Genomic DNA, 15,548 nt, shown 5'->3' with positions numbered 1-15,548 from the left:
ACAATCGTTACAAATTCGAAGTAGTAGTCGCGTCTGAAAACAAGCGAGCTGAAATTTGTTTCGGTTAAGAAAATATTCATCACGTTTATTTAGACAAACAACATACTTTTGAGTTGGGAACAGTTTGCGTGAAATATGGCTCCGACTGTTCAGACTCAAGCTCAACGTGAAGACGGCCACAGGTAAAAATCTGTAAATCTGTCATCGCGAAGTTATTTTAAGCTGTTTCTTTTTAAGTCTCATCCACCTTTAGCTTTAATGTTAAGCGTATGAAAGTTAACTTGACGCTCCGTTATTGTGTTATTTGTAATGAAGTGAAAGCAAACTGTTTTAACTTAACCGGACACTAAGCTAGCTCAGTTTAGCATATTTTAGCTACAGTGAAGGAAGCTAATGCTAGCCTGATGTTGACGTCACAGTTTCGAAATTTTGTGCAAGTTCTGTAACATTTGAAGCGGCAAATGTTGAGAATATTTTAAAATGTTTCCAGTTTTGCAACCTGGTACTTTTTGTGCAGCCTGACCGGGTCAGAGTTCACGGTTACCCACTCATGTCTTGTGCTTCTCGCCTCCTCTTTCTAACTCTGCCCTCTAAAAATGTGGTTTGGAATCAAAAGCATGTCCGACCCTCTAAAAATGTGGTTTGGAATCAAATGCATGTCCGACCCATTGGCTCCAATCGAATACTCTTACTAGTGTGCTATACAGTAGGCAAAAAACACTATACATAATCTGCAGGGTGGCCGAATATTCTGTATGTATTTAGTAGTACACAAAGGTTACCTGGATGATCTCCTTATGGCGTAGTGTGCAAACAGACAACACTAAGCTATCCCATATCTGAAGACCTTTCCTTAAAAATTCAAAGAAAGATGAGTACGTACATGAAAACTGTAAAGGTGTGACGGGCCATGAACAGGTACAAATACATCAGGAACAGTTTAAAACATATCTGCCATTGCAAAATACAAATTTTCACAACATAGATGGGCATGCATCATTTATTAACATCTGGGTAAAAGGACTGATCAGATGGCGTCACCAAGTACCATATGGGTTTACTGCAAAAACTTTCAGTTTTTGATTGTTTTTTGTTCTTTTCTCGCGAGAAGTTATGTTATCATTTCACAGTGCCCTCTGAGAGTCACAATCAAAAGACGTGTGTGTGTGTGTTGGCATTCTGGTGTGTCTGATTCCTGTGGAGGAGGTCTCACAGGCTCTTAGTTTATGTCTCATCTGCTTTGGTTCCTTGCAGATTACTTTTTTTAGTGGTTGAGGGGAAAGATTTTAGTTTCTTTGAAATATACAAAAGTTGTCTGCGGAAACTTCACAGATTTGCTCACATGCACTTCCATAATCTTGCACAGATCTGATTTATGATTGGATCCAGATCTACTTCCAGAAGTGGACTAATTTTGATATTTGTCTCCAACTTATTGCTTCTACATTGACTTAAGCTATCAAGTTGAGCTCAAATGCTAAGGAAGGGATGTTGCCTGAAATGTAAACACAGTCAGACTGACCTATAGTGGGATGCGGTATGAACTGTTGACAGCAGTGATATGCTTGAAGCAGATGGCTCGACACAGTATTGATCTTTCAGAGAAAAAGTGTCGCTGCAAGCTATTTTGATGCCTTGCTTCACCCTGCAAAAAAAAAAAAAAAAAAAAAATCACATGAATCCCAAAATGAAGCTTCATTACATTACACGCGTATTGGCGATGTGTCACACCGATTTGAAACTATCACAGTGCTTATAAACGGACACAATCCCTCTGTACCTCATGGCTTTTTTGAAAGGAGAGTTTTGGTGTGCATTGTTACTATAGTTTCATTGGTTGACAGCCATTGACAGAGCAAGATTTTAGGTCAGATTAGTATTAGATTAGATAAATCATCATACATTTACACACTCACATTGACACAGACATTCAGACACTATACATATTGATTTACACACACATAGTAAGTATACATCCAGAGAGAGATTAATAGGTTAGTTAGTGGATACGTGTAAAGTGAGTGTGAGAACATTAGAAAGTGTTTATGTGATAGTCTGTGTTGTGAGAGAGATGTGGAGGCAGCCGTTTATCCTACTCTTTACAAGATGTGCAAACTGTACACAACCATTTAATGGTTAGTGAAAAGGAATTTTTATTTATTTATTTATTTTGTCTTTTTAAATCTATGCAGCGAGCATGTGGTGATGTTAAGTTGGCCATACAGTACACTGAATTGCAATAGAAATGCACATTCTGCCAAGCTCATTGATAAGAGCACATTGTATTGCAGTGCATATAAAGCATCTGCTTTATTAATATGTGTGTTGGTGAGGTTAGACTGCATTGCCACAGTTCAAGAATATTCAAAACTTTTGCAGTGTAGCTGGTACAGTATTTCCTGTATTACATCATAGCATGCATTGTGTGGTGTTGCACATGTTATAACAAGATGCTTACAGTGGCGCACAAGCCCATGCACACACTGGCAGGCAGCACACACAGATGCACTTGGTGACACAGACATAATCACACACTCAACCCTCCATCAGTGTTACAGGTGCACTGGATTTCCGTGACGTATGTGGGAAGTTAAGATGTTCTGTTGTCACAACCAATGAGAGTAGCTGTATTTTTAATTTTAATTGAACCTTTATTTAACCAGGTTAGTCCCATTGAGATCTGAATGAAAGGACAAAATAAAATAATGTACCTTGGAATCAGTGGGCCTATTGCATGTATTCTCTGCCCACCACTTCACATGGTGTCCAGGACACACCCATGGAACCCCAGAGTTTGGAGAGCAGAAAATAAATAAATAATAATAATAAAAAAAGTCTGTGTGTGTGTATATATATATATATATATATATATATATATATAAAAGAAAAGCTATTATGTGTGCTTGACAGACAGACTGTTCCCACAGTTGCATGCACATAACATAAATACTAAACTAATTATGATATAATGGAGTTTTTTGTTTGTTTTTGTTTTTTGCTCCCAGTCGGCCCACTTCACACCGAACGGTCCCAGAGAGGTAAACAACTTTACAACTGTTTGTCATGCACTGTTGGTTAGAGTGTACCTCCATAGGGTAATACTGAGAATTGTGTAACTTTGTTTGTTGTATACTTCATGACAGGTCAGGAGTTGTCTGTCGGGTTAAATATTGTAACACGCTGCCTGACATCCCCTTTGACCCCAAATTTATCACATATCCCTTTGATCAGCACAGGTAAGTGCCCTAACTTGAGTCCATCCCTTGTCATTTAAAAACATGTACGCAGCGTGATGTTTATGTTGCTGTTGTCAGGTTTGTACAGTACAAAGCTACTTCTCTGGAGAAGCAGCATCGGCATGAGCTCTTGACCGAGCCGGACCTTGGAGTCACCATTGACTTAATCAACCCAGACACCTACCGCATTGACCCCATCAGTAAGTCTCCACTTGTGGAGTCAAAATGTCAACAGTGATTCTACCGATGTATTCTGAGACTGAACACTTGACATTTTCAGTACCTTTGGATCCCACTGATGAAAAACTGCTGGAGGAGGACATCCAAGCTCCGTCTAGTTCAAAGAGGTAGGGCTCTGAAAAATGCGATAAAGCTGCATTCAGTAGTTAATTTCTTTGACTTCTGTCCAAAGAGATTGGTTGTGCCATAGTATGCCTGTATGTAAGGGTTTGATTAATTCAGTAGAAACCTACATAGGCATGGCTGCTTGTCTTCAGCGTGGCAACGGCACGAAAAAATTATGAGAGCGAATGATGACATGAAGTGAGTTCCGACACACCTATGGACTCACAACCAGCTAGGTGCAGTTCGGGTATGTCCAGTCAAGAACGTCTGGATAGGAGGTTTTGGTGGTTGTATCAGAAGCTGCGGTTCAGTAGAATGAAGGCGTATGACTGGAATGCTGGTCTTGCTGAGTGAAATGCTTCAACAGGAAATGGAACTGTTTCAGTACAGTGACTGCTCTTGAACCAGATTGGTTGGAGTTGATGAGATTGTCTTCTGGTAGAAAGTCAGAGCTTTCTAGTATTTTTGGATAGAATAAGAAGTAGAGAGACTGGGCATTGGGTAATTGAATATCTGTTCATGAAAGGGCAGGTGCCATTATATTTTGGTGCAGATTTGCATAAAGGGGCAGAGGGAGAACATTTATCACACCCATGTGCTACAATGGCAGAGACCAAAAATTCTATTTGACCAAAAATTCAGTTTTTGGAAATGGTGGATATAGCTAGTCTGGGGAACTGGTTAAAGATGCACCTTTGGTTGGGGTTATACCCTAAATATGAAATCATTTATCACCTTTCTGCTACTCAAGTGACCATTGACCTTACATGACCTAATAGTTAACATCTAACAGTTTGGAGTGTGGATGAATCATGGTGGACATGTTGTGTGTTAGTCGAGGATAAAGAGGCTCAGTTTTGGCAGAATTGACTGTTGAGGACAAACAGAACCATATATTATGATGATCACAAAGGTTTAATTTGCATGAATTGGTGGGAGACATGTCAGGAGCAGATATTGTACACTGGTTATTCCTTCTTGTTGCCAGATGTTTTTGTATGTACTTTGAAATTAATTTTGTGGCCAGCAACTAATCATTTCATGATTTGTCCAGTCTTGCTCCAGTATTCCGCATTATTTCTAATTTATTTGTTTTCTATTTAAACCTTTCTTTCTCAGGTCACAGCAGCATGCCAAAGTGGTTCCATGGATGAGGAAGACAGAATATATTTCCACAGAGTTCAATAGATACGGTGTCTCCAATGAAAAAGTGGAGGTCAAGTAAGTTGGTTAAAAATGTGTTTAATCATGAGTTTCATCACAATACATTATAACAATTCTTTAGTCAATGATAAAATATCTGCTGATGTCACAAAGTCTCCCAGGATTTGAGTCAGTTCAGAGCTCTATGATTGCTCCGAGGCGATGTCTTTTGATTATTATTCCTGGAAATGGGCCACAACTGCAACCACGATGATGTGCATGGACAGAAATGGTGACACAGGCATGACATGGGAATTTCAAATTCGAAGCATGATGATATGGCTCGACATTTCCATTTAGCATTGATGATGTTGAATCATTGACTGTTGAGTCAATACATTGATCCAGATTGATGTTTCCTCACACTCCGAGTGTTTACTTTAAAATGACTGTTTAATGGAGCTATTGAGTGTCAGACCTGAATGTGTTTTTGTTGTTAGGATTGGTGTATCTGTCAAACAGCAGTTTACAGAAGAAGAGATTTACAAGGACAGAGACAGTCAGATTTCTGCTATTGAGAAGACCTTTGAAGATGCACAAAAAACAGTGAGTCAACAAGTTACACAAAATGTTGCAAGCCTATTTGAACTGCACTGTTTGAACTCATGTCAAGAAATGCATTTCTTTCTGTTGATGGTTAGATGGCAAATCGCAAATATTACAGACACAGTCCATATGTTACGTATGGGGAAACCAGGCGTTGGTTATTGAAGGTTGAATTTATTAACTTTTATAAGATGTAGTTATTAAGTATTTTAACTAGAGGACACTCTGAGAGCTTCAAGAGTGATAGTTTAAAGTTTCTTCTTGAAAATCTTTCTTGCTGTGATGATAAATCCCTCAACCAACAACTGGAGATGTTTAAAAACACCAAACTGGGAGAGTGTTCCTCTCTCTACATCAGTAGATAATGTTGTGATGTGTTGAATGAATGTGTTGCTCAGTTTATCCAGATAGATAAATGAAAAAGTGATATTTTTAATCTTGTAAAACATGTTTTTCTCTTCAGATTGCACAGCATTATAGTAAACCTAGAGTTACTCCTGTGGAGGTACTGCCCGTGTTCCCCGACTTTAAGGTGAGCTGCTTCTGTCCAGAAACAATGTGTCACATACTTTATTAATTTTTACAGACTGCGGTGATGATTTCAGATTTCTACCATTTTTACCATTTGCCATTTTCTTTGCTGTTCTTTGTGTTTTGCTGGACACAAAGTAAAACTGTTTCAGTACTTCAAAAACACGTCAGTGAGTTTGTACAAAGTTGACTGAGTCAGTCTGTGGCAGCATCGGTGTTGGCTAACTGTGACGCAACAGCATTTTCAGTTTCACAGAAAGTGCAGCAGTGAAATGGTTTTATTGTGAAACACCATCAGGAAGAAATGGCTTTGGCAATAGGAGCACAATGATGTGTCCTAAATGTTCATTTAAAAATATAAATACATTTATTTATTATATTTAATTAATGTATTTTCTGGAGTGTAAATCATGGTCCAATTATTATTGTTTTATTTTATTTTTTGCGAGCTTGGGATGTCCTGCAACTTGGACTCCGGTGTGACATATACACCATAAAACATGCAATTCTCATTTTTTATTTTTAATGTTAAGAAAAGAAGAACAACTGTTTCCCAGGAGCTGGAGAACTAAACAAAATAAACTCCAATAATATGAGTAAACACCAGTAATAAAAATATGCAACAGTGCAAAAAAAAATCCCAAATTACAGAGCTAATTAAAAAATAAAATCAAACAGATTTATGTTTATAGTGTTTCCAGTGCTGTGAGCCAGTTCCTGTTTTACAAACTGCATCAAATGACACCTGATATGTTGTCCAGTGCACACTTTAACAGTCCCCGTGTTACGTAACCGCAAAGGATGTGGTGTGCACATGTGCCACACTGAGTTGTTGTTAGGAAAACGCTGTTACAAAGCAGTGCGACTTGTACTCCAGTTAACCTTAAATACAGACGTAGGTGGCTTCTGTTCCAGATGACGCTCATCTCTTTCAGCAGTTTTATTGTTTAAACAGTCCTGAACGGGGGAACAACATGACTTCTTTAGCAGATGTTAATTTCAACAAACATGAATACTTCATGATGTTTGTTGTGCGTGCACTTCTTTTCTAGATGTGGATCAACCCGTGTGCTCAGGTCATCTTTGACTCTGATCCTGCACCAAAAGACACCACAGGACCAGCAGCGGTGGAGATGATGTCTCAGGCCATGATCAGGTATGGACATGCTGTCTGTTATGTGACTCTGTTCCAAGATGTTTGTTTTTTTTTTTGTTTTTTTTCAACTTCAAAGCTGATTTATTTGGCTGCATTGCAGAGGTATGATGGATGAGGAAGGAAATCAGTTTGTGGCCTATTTCCTGCCAAATGAGGAAACACTTGGCAAGCGGAAAAGAGATTTTGAGGAGGGGATGGATTATATGCCGGATGACCTGTAAGTAAATTATTCATTTATATATATATTATTATTATTATTATTATTATTTATTTATTTTTTTTTTGCTTTCACTTTATTAACAAGTGTTCCAATAAGTGCTGAAGCATTAGAACTTTTCTTTCAGGTATGATTACAAGATAGCCAGAGAATACAACTGGAATGTTAAGAATAAAGCCAGCAAGGGCTACGAGGAGAACTACTTCTTCATCTTCAGAGATGGAGACGGGGTTTATTACAACGAGCTGGAGACAAGGTGATGGCTTGTATTTCAGTTCAATTCATATAAAAAAAAGCAGACGTCACTACCTTGTGTGAGATGTATAATTTCATGGAAAAGGATTGGCTGTTCTGGTTTTCAGGGTGCGTCTGAGCAAGAGGCGAGCGAAGGCCGGCGCTCAGTCGACCACAAACGCTGTGCTGGTGTGTAAGCACAGAGACATGAATGAGAAGGAGCTGGAAGCGCAGGTGAGTGTGCACGTGAAGACACTATCCATTCTGATGTTTGAGCTCAGTATGTAGTATCAACAAAACATATCTACGTACAACTAGCATGTTTTTACTTTTCATGGTTTTATTACATCAGTTTAAAACTAATCCTTAAAACGTCTTTATACAATAATTTTAAATATTGTCGGACATGTGATGTATGTTTACGACCCTCAGAAAGATGTGTAGTGGAATTTTGCAGCTGGTTGAACTTTCTAACAATCATTTTAAAGGGTGCAGTAGTTAGTGATTTGTTATAGTTTTGCTGTTTGTCCAAAGTTAAAGTACACTGAACAATTTTAAAATGATGGTGGGACACCAGTCTTGTGCTAACTTTGATATATGCTGTTCTTCAACTTCAATGTGAGCACAAATCTCCACAATTTAATTTAAAATGTAAACATGCATATGAGGTGTTTTCTCCTCACATATTTTAAAAACAAAGTGTCATAATTCTATCATTGTATATTATGCTGCGTTCACGTCTGCTGTAACAGGCAGAGACAGACGTTCTATTGTTATCAGTGAGAATCTAACAGACAGTCCTGCCACCGCTGGCTGAGGGTGCTGTATCAGCGCACAGCAGTGGCATGTTGCGTCAAAAGTTAAAGCAATTTTCTACTGCCTGCAACAAGCACAGACCAGATGTTGTTTTATCTTTAAAGAGGAGAAAAGACAAACAGCAAGAGATGGATTATTTATGTGCAGAGTGACCCTCCTTGAATAATTTCTGTGATATTACAGAGAGAAATTAATCTATAACCTCAAAAAAAGTTAACTCGTTGTAGCTTCCTGTTTTTAATATAACGCTGTGAAAAAAGTTAAAACTCTGTATCAGTGAAGTAAATTATTGTTTGTGTCATTAACGTTGAAAGATGGCTTGCGCTTCGCGTCACTTGCAATCTGCCACTCCAGACAGTAATTCTACTGTGATGAGTTTTCTACAGTTAACATTTGAATGCAGCATTGTTAGACTACGAGTCACAGCTGGTTCATACCGTTGAGCTTATATTTGAGAGTACTGCATTTTTCAATTAATTTTTTTGACTGTGTCACAGGGATGGGATCGATCCGATCCTGGGTCGGCATCAGGTTCTGATACCGACGTAATTCACGTATCGGGAAATACCAATCCAACCTGCGACATTTTCCGATACCGGAGAAGAGTCACTGTGAATCCTCTCAACTGTTGTTGTTTGCTCTCTGCTTGTTTACTGCTGAGCGGGAGGAGGGGGAGGTTTTCTGAAGCCTCTCGGGTTCAAATTGTCTGTTCATCAAGCACGGATTTTTCGAAAAATTAACAGAATTGTTGCTAAAAATGTGTGCTAAAAAGTTAGCCGCTTCACTGTCCCGAGGCTGTAAAACACCAGCTCAGCGTGTAGCCGAGGAGGAGAAGGTGAACAGAGATTCTGTCTGCTGAAAGGGGAAAAAAGTCTCTGTTAAAATCCTGTATGAATGTCGATGATATTTATTTTACAGTTGAAAGGCTTCATGTTTCCCAAAAGTTTGAACTTTGCGCAGTGTGAAAACAGCGAGAGAGGAAGACAGAGGGAGAGAGAAAGCGAGAGAAAGAGAGCAAGAGACAGACAGAGAGAGAGAGAGGCAGGGCAGGAGACAGGGAGGGAGAGAGAGTATTGTCTTTTCTTTTTAAGTCTATAAAAAATAAAAGTACTTAAGTCTTTCACCAAAACATCACATCTAGGCTTTCATCTTAGTTGCACCTTCTGGCAAATTGTAGCTCAGCTTTCATGTCTCCTTTTTAAGAAAATCTTTATGAAATCAACAATAATGATGATTAATAATATTAAAGCAAACAGAGCTCTGGTATCGTTTCGGAAAAGTATTGGTATCGCAGATATCCAGATTCAGGTATTGGGATCGGATCGGAAGTGAAAAATTGTGGATCGGTGCATCCCTAGTATCACATACAAGCAAAAGACAAACTGTGATGGTGACAAAGTGCCAACAAAGACTGTAACAAAAAGACTGAAATGCAGCCTCTTATTAATGGTGACCACAAGCTGGAGATGCTGCAGGTTCTCGTAGCACTTGTTGACTCCAGCTGATGGAGCTGATAAAAATCTTTGCGGCATTCTGTGGTTACGATGAAAACCGGCAACCTGTCAGGCCTTCATGGTACATGGTTGAAGGTTGTTGCTCTGTAAGAACGGCCACATTGACTGTCTCCACTTTAAACACCTAAACACCAGACTGACCTCCTCTGGTTGATGCGTACAAATGGATTTTACAAACACACTACTTACAGATCGTTGTAGTGTAGAGACTGTGAGTCTGAGTGTATGTAAAGTAGCTCTAGTATGCGTTGTTCTCATTCATTCCTGAGACAGCACAATTGCCCTGATGAGTCTTGCTTTTTGTGGTTCTCAGGAAGCTCGTAAAGCTCAGCTGGAGAACCACGAGCCAGAAGATGAAGAGGAAGACATGGACATGGATAAAGACATGCAGGACTCAGGTCAGGCCCATTCCTGTCACTAAATTGGGTTTCTTGGTGCTGGTACTGGTTCACATGACAGAATAATTATTTTGCAACTGTTCTCGTTTTCTTCAGGTGACGAGAAAGAGAAGGGCAGCGGTACTGAGGCAGAGAACTCTGGTAGTGAATCTGAAAGGGAGGACGAAGATCGCGAGCAGCGAGGAGATGATGAACAGGATGAGGACAGAACGAAACGAAGGAGAAAGGGAAGTGGCAGCGGCAGTGAGAGTGGCGAGGAGAGGACGCGCGAAATGCGAGACGAGGAAGAGATCTTTGGCAGTGACGACGACAGTGACGAAAACGAACCCAAGAACTCTGTCAGGAGCAGTGGGGAGGAGGGCAGCGGGAGTGAAGATGAAAGAGGCAGCAGAAGTCGCAGTGCCTCTCCTCCTGCGCAAAGCGATCGCAGCAGTGAGCGTTCAGAGACCCGAGCTCAGAGTGGAAGCGAGCAAGGCTCGGGTTCCAGCGACATCAGCGACAGCGAATAAGACGAGTGGGCTGGATACTGTCTTATTTTTAAATCTGTATCTTTAGTTCAACTGGTCATTGCCTTTTTTTTTTTTTTTTTTTTTTTTTTTTTTTTTAATCTGTGTGTTTTGTCATGATGGTGGCACCCCTGACTTTGGGATTCAAGGGTATTTGTGACAGAAGCTCATGACTTTTGGACTGGATTTGTGTATCTTCAGTTTTCTCATGTAAAGAATTAGTTCATGCTACTTTTGTTTCTTGTACATTTTTTTTTTTATTTTATCACGTCTTCAGAACAGTTTCCTCTGCCATTGGACAGACCAGGCGTCTGGTCGGGCCACAGCAGGACACTGCTGGCCCACAAAAAGGTCAGCATCTGGTGTCTTCTTATGCTCCTGGTACTGGAGAGATCTGTGCACGCTTACGAGCATGACAATAGAATGTTGAACTTGATGCGTCATGTGAGGTTGTGAGCAGCTGCAATGAATAAAAATTGCACCAAGCTGCTTTTTGCTCTTCACTTCCTGAACGTGCTTAATAATATAAGCATTTTAAAGTGAAACCAAAACCTCAAGTGGAAGGAAGGTAATGCTCGTTTATTAAGTTTACTCTTTAACAAAACTTTAAAGGTTCAAAACAGGTCATGTGTCTGACGGTAAGGTTGACGTAACAGCATAGCTTGCGTTTTACTTACCGTAAAATTCTGGACACAACACCGGTAATCCTGAGATTGTGAAGATCGGTTCCTGATCCATTTTGTGTGCAGCCGTTTTTGTTGTTGCTAGACACAGAGTTTTGCGTCATGACATTAGAGCCGACACCACGATGCATGATTACTTAGTTTTAACGTTATAAACGAGTAATGTTCCTTATTAGTAAGTTAGTATGCTGGAGACATGGCTTTTTGTAACTTTGATAGCTGGATTTACAGGAAAGTGAGGAAAAACACTGTAGGGTCCCATAGTACACATTACACTCCCCAACCCCCCATGCTGAGAGATGTATTTCAAACCTATCGAAATAAAATGGAAGTGGCATTTATAAGAAAGAAAACTGGTTGTTATGGTTTCTTTTCATAAATGGGTTTTGGAAGAGAGGAAAAAAAAAACAGTAATACACTGCTGGAAAATAATGGTTAAATGCAAACTGCTCCCTGAAAAACCTGGAAGAACCAACCTGTCCCTGAGTCCCGCCCGCTGCTTTCTGATTGGTCCATTTAAATTTGGTCTTGGCTTGTCATGGATCTGGTTTGGTGAGGCAGCAAATTGCGCTAATCTGTCTTAAGAAACTCAGATTTTTAGCTAAATGCAAACAAAATCTGCTTCAGGACTTTAAAAACAAAGTGATGAGAAGTTATGTGGAAATGTTTTTATTCAGTGTGCCAGGAAAAAGTAGCTTGAAATGTCCAAACATCTGAGGTCCAGACTCCAGCATGAATGTGACTTTTATTTTACCAAATTTTATTTTAATTAATTCTAAACACTTTTAAATAGAAAAAAAAAATAGATGTGCATAACTGCAAGAGTCTCCTTTCAGCTGCTCCCGTTAGGGGTCGCCACAGCAGATCAATTGTTTACCGTTTCCATCTCACCCTGTCCTCTCTGTCTTCCTCTCACACCAACCACCTGCATGTCCTCTCTCAGCACATCCATAAACCTCCTTTTTGGCCTCCCTCCTCTTCTCCTGCCTGGTGGCTCCTTCCTCAGCATCCTTCTCCCTATATACTCTGGGTCCCTCCTTTGCACATGTCAAAATCATCTGTCTCGCCTCTCTGTCTTTGTCTCCAAACCCTCCCACCTGAGCTGTCCCTTTGATATGTTCATTCATAATCCTGTCCATTCTTGTCACTCCCAAAAAGAATCGTAACATCTTCAGCTCTCCCTTCTGTCTTTTTGTTAGTGCCACCATCTCTAAGCCGTACAACATAGCTGGTCTCTCTACTGTATTGTAAACTTTCCCCTTCACTCTTGCTGATATTCTTCAGTCACAAATCACTCCTGCCACCTTACTCCACCCTGCCTGCACTCTCTTCACCTCTCTACCACACTCTCCATTACTTTAGACAGCTGACCCCAAGAATTTAAACTCCTCTACTTTCACCACTTCTACTCCTTGTAACTGCACTGTTCCACTGGCCTCCCTCCCATTCAGACACACATCTTGCTCCTACTGACTTTCATTCTCCTGCTCTCCAGAGCATATCTCCACATTTCCAGGCTAGACCCTACCTGCTCTCTACTCTCACTACAGATCACGATATCATCTGCAAACATCATAGTACATGGAGACTCCTGTCTGATCTCATCCATCAACCTGTCCATCACCACTGCAAACAATAAAGGACTCAGAGCTGATCTTTGGTGTAATCCCACATCCACCTTGAATGAGTCTTTCATTCCTACTGCACATCTCACTGCTGTCACACTATCCTTGTACATGTCCTGCACTACCCTCACTTCTCACACCTCAGTTCTCTACCTCTTCAAACTTCCTCATACAATACTACAATTCTTGGCAAAATCCACAGACACACAATGTAACTCCTTCTGGCCTTCTCCATCAGTTCCCAGAGCAAACATTCCATCTGTAGTGCTTTTTCTTGGCATGAAACCATATTGCACACTTCGTCTCCACTCCTCAGGCATCCTCTCACTTTCCAGGATTTTATTAAACAATCTGGTTAGAATCTTCACTGCTATCTCTCTTAGACATTTCCATGCCTCCACTGGAATGTCATCTGGCCTTTCCACTCTTCACCCTCTTCATAGCTGCCCTCACTTCATCCTTACTAATCTCTTGCACTTCCTGATTTATTCTCTTCGCATCATCAGCATTTTTTCTCTGATTTTCCTCATTCATCAACTCCTCAAAATATTCCCTCCACCTTCTCAACTCTCCTCATTTGTCAGCACATTACCATCTGCATCTTTTACCACCCTAACCTGCTGCACATCCTTTCCAGCTCTGTCCCTTTTTCTGGCCAATCGGTACAAGTCCAGTCGGTACAGCGCGCAATATGTCTTTTCCTTAGCTTTTGCCACTGGTCTTTTCACTCACACTGCCTCTCCATCTCTCTGACTATCCCAATCCTTTTTTTTTGCCAACCTCTTTCTCCTTACCTGGACATCTTCGTTCCACCACCAAGTCTCCTTGCCTTCCTTCCACTGTTCAGATGTCACGCCCAATATCTTCCTAGCTGTCTCACACCACATCTGCAGTACTTTAACAGTTTTGCAAAGTTGCTTTGCCTCCATCCAGTGCCTGTCTCACCTGCTCACTGAATTTCACACGTCTTCCTCTTTCAACTTCCACCATCTGATACTTTGTTGAGCTCTCTCTGTTCTTCTTCACCTCTAAAGTCATCCTAAAAACCACCATCCTATGCTGTCTAGCTACACTCTCTCCTGTCACCACCTTACAGTCTCCAATTTCTTTTAGCTTGTATCTACTACAAAGAATGTAGTCCACCTGTGTGTACTTTCCTCCACTCTTCTATGTTACCCTGTGCTCTTCCTGTTTCTTAAAGTACGTGTTCACTACAGCCATTTCCATCCATTTAGCAAAATCAACTATCATCTGTCCTTCCACATTTCTGTCCGTGATACCATATCTACTCATTACTTCAACATCACCTCTGTTCTCTTCGCCAACATGCCCATTGAAATCCACTCCAATCACCACTCTTTCACGCTTGGGCACACTCTCAACCACCTCATCTAACTTGCTCCAGAAATCTTTCTCCTTTATCTCACAACCTACCTGTGGCGGATACGCACTGATATTCATCTTCACACATTCAATTTCCAGCTTCACACTAAGCAGTGGGTTCTGCTTGAGGATTCTTCCTTGTTATCACCAGAGGGAGTTTTTCCTTACCACTCTTGCTGCTTGCTCAGGGGGTTTGTAAAGTTAGACCTTACTCATGTGAAGCGTCTTGAGGTAGCTTTGTTGTGATTTGCCGCTATACAAATAAAATTAATTGACACTCACCACCCTGTCGGACACTCGCTTAACCTCCAACACACTCTTAACATACTCTTCCTTTAAAATGACCCAACACCATTTCTCTTCCTGTCCTCACCATGATACAACAACTTGTACCCATCACCTTTGCTCCTGCTCTTACTTCCCTTCCATTTGGTCTCTTCCACACACAATATGTCTACCTTTCTCCTCTCCATTATATCAGCCAGTTCTCTCCCTTTTCCAATTATACTGCCAACATTTAAAGTCCCGACTCTCATTTCCACCCTTCTAGTTTTGCTCTTCTGGTGTCTCTGGACACTTTCACCTCTTCTTCTTTGCCCAGCAGTAGCCCAATTTCTGGCTGCACCCTGTTGGGCTACAGTACCGGAGGCAGTCGTCGTTAACCCAGGCCTCGACTGATCTGGCATGGAAATTCGATTTGTACTCTGTATCTTTATTTTGGCTTGTTTCACACCAGATGCCCTTTTTGATGCAGCCCTCCTCATTTATCTGGGCTTGGCACCGACACTCAGAGTGTACTGGCTGCACACCCCATGTGGCTGAGTCGCATAACCCCCAAAATGATACAAATAAAAAAAAATAGTTAAAACTGACTAATATATAAGCAATTTCTCTTGTACATTGTACACCATTAAAAATAAATTTTGTATTTTTTGAAATTGAAAAGGAGTGACACGTTATACATTTATTTAGCTGTTTTTCATTATTTGAGTTATTAAAATGTATGTAAACATTTTGCATAGATTTGTACATCACAGTGTATAGCAACAATAAAACATAACCAGAAGAGAAATACATTGCTGAATGCAGTGAATCTGGCAAAACACAAAAAGCATCGTATTACAAAGGTGTAATAACAAAGTACACAAATGAAAA

General features: G+C 40.4%; 1 protein-coding gene across 1 annotated transcript; it reads left to right on the top strand.

The window, feature by feature from the left end:
* Positions 1-10,746, top strand: paf1 (PAF1 homolog, Paf1/RNA polymerase II complex component). Its single transcript, XM_034169147.1, has 14 exons — positions 1-182; positions 3,006-3,038; positions 3,144-3,236; positions 3,315-3,436; positions 3,517-3,583; positions 4,701-4,802; positions 5,225-5,330; positions 5,794-5,862; positions 6,914-7,017; positions 7,118-7,234; positions 7,362-7,490; positions 7,597-7,702; positions 10,112-10,196; positions 10,293-10,746. Exons 1-14 carry the CDS (start codon positions 136-138, stop codon positions 10,703-10,705), a joined length of 1,593 nt encoding a protein of 530 aa, XP_034025038.1. The 5' UTR covers positions 1-135; the 3' UTR covers positions 10,706-10,746.
* The last annotated feature ends 4,802 nt before the right edge of the window (positions 10,747-15,548 follow it).

Source organism: Thalassophryne amazonica, chromosome 4 (genome assembly GCF_902500255.1).
Source record: "Thalassophryne amazonica chromosome 4, fThaAma1.1, whole genome shotgun sequence".
Taxonomy (NCBI): Eukaryota; Metazoa; Chordata; class Actinopteri; order Batrachoidiformes; family Batrachoididae; genus Thalassophryne; species Thalassophryne amazonica.
Note: the sequence above shows the minus strand (reverse complement) of the source record. Positions and strands in the feature narration are given on the sequence as shown.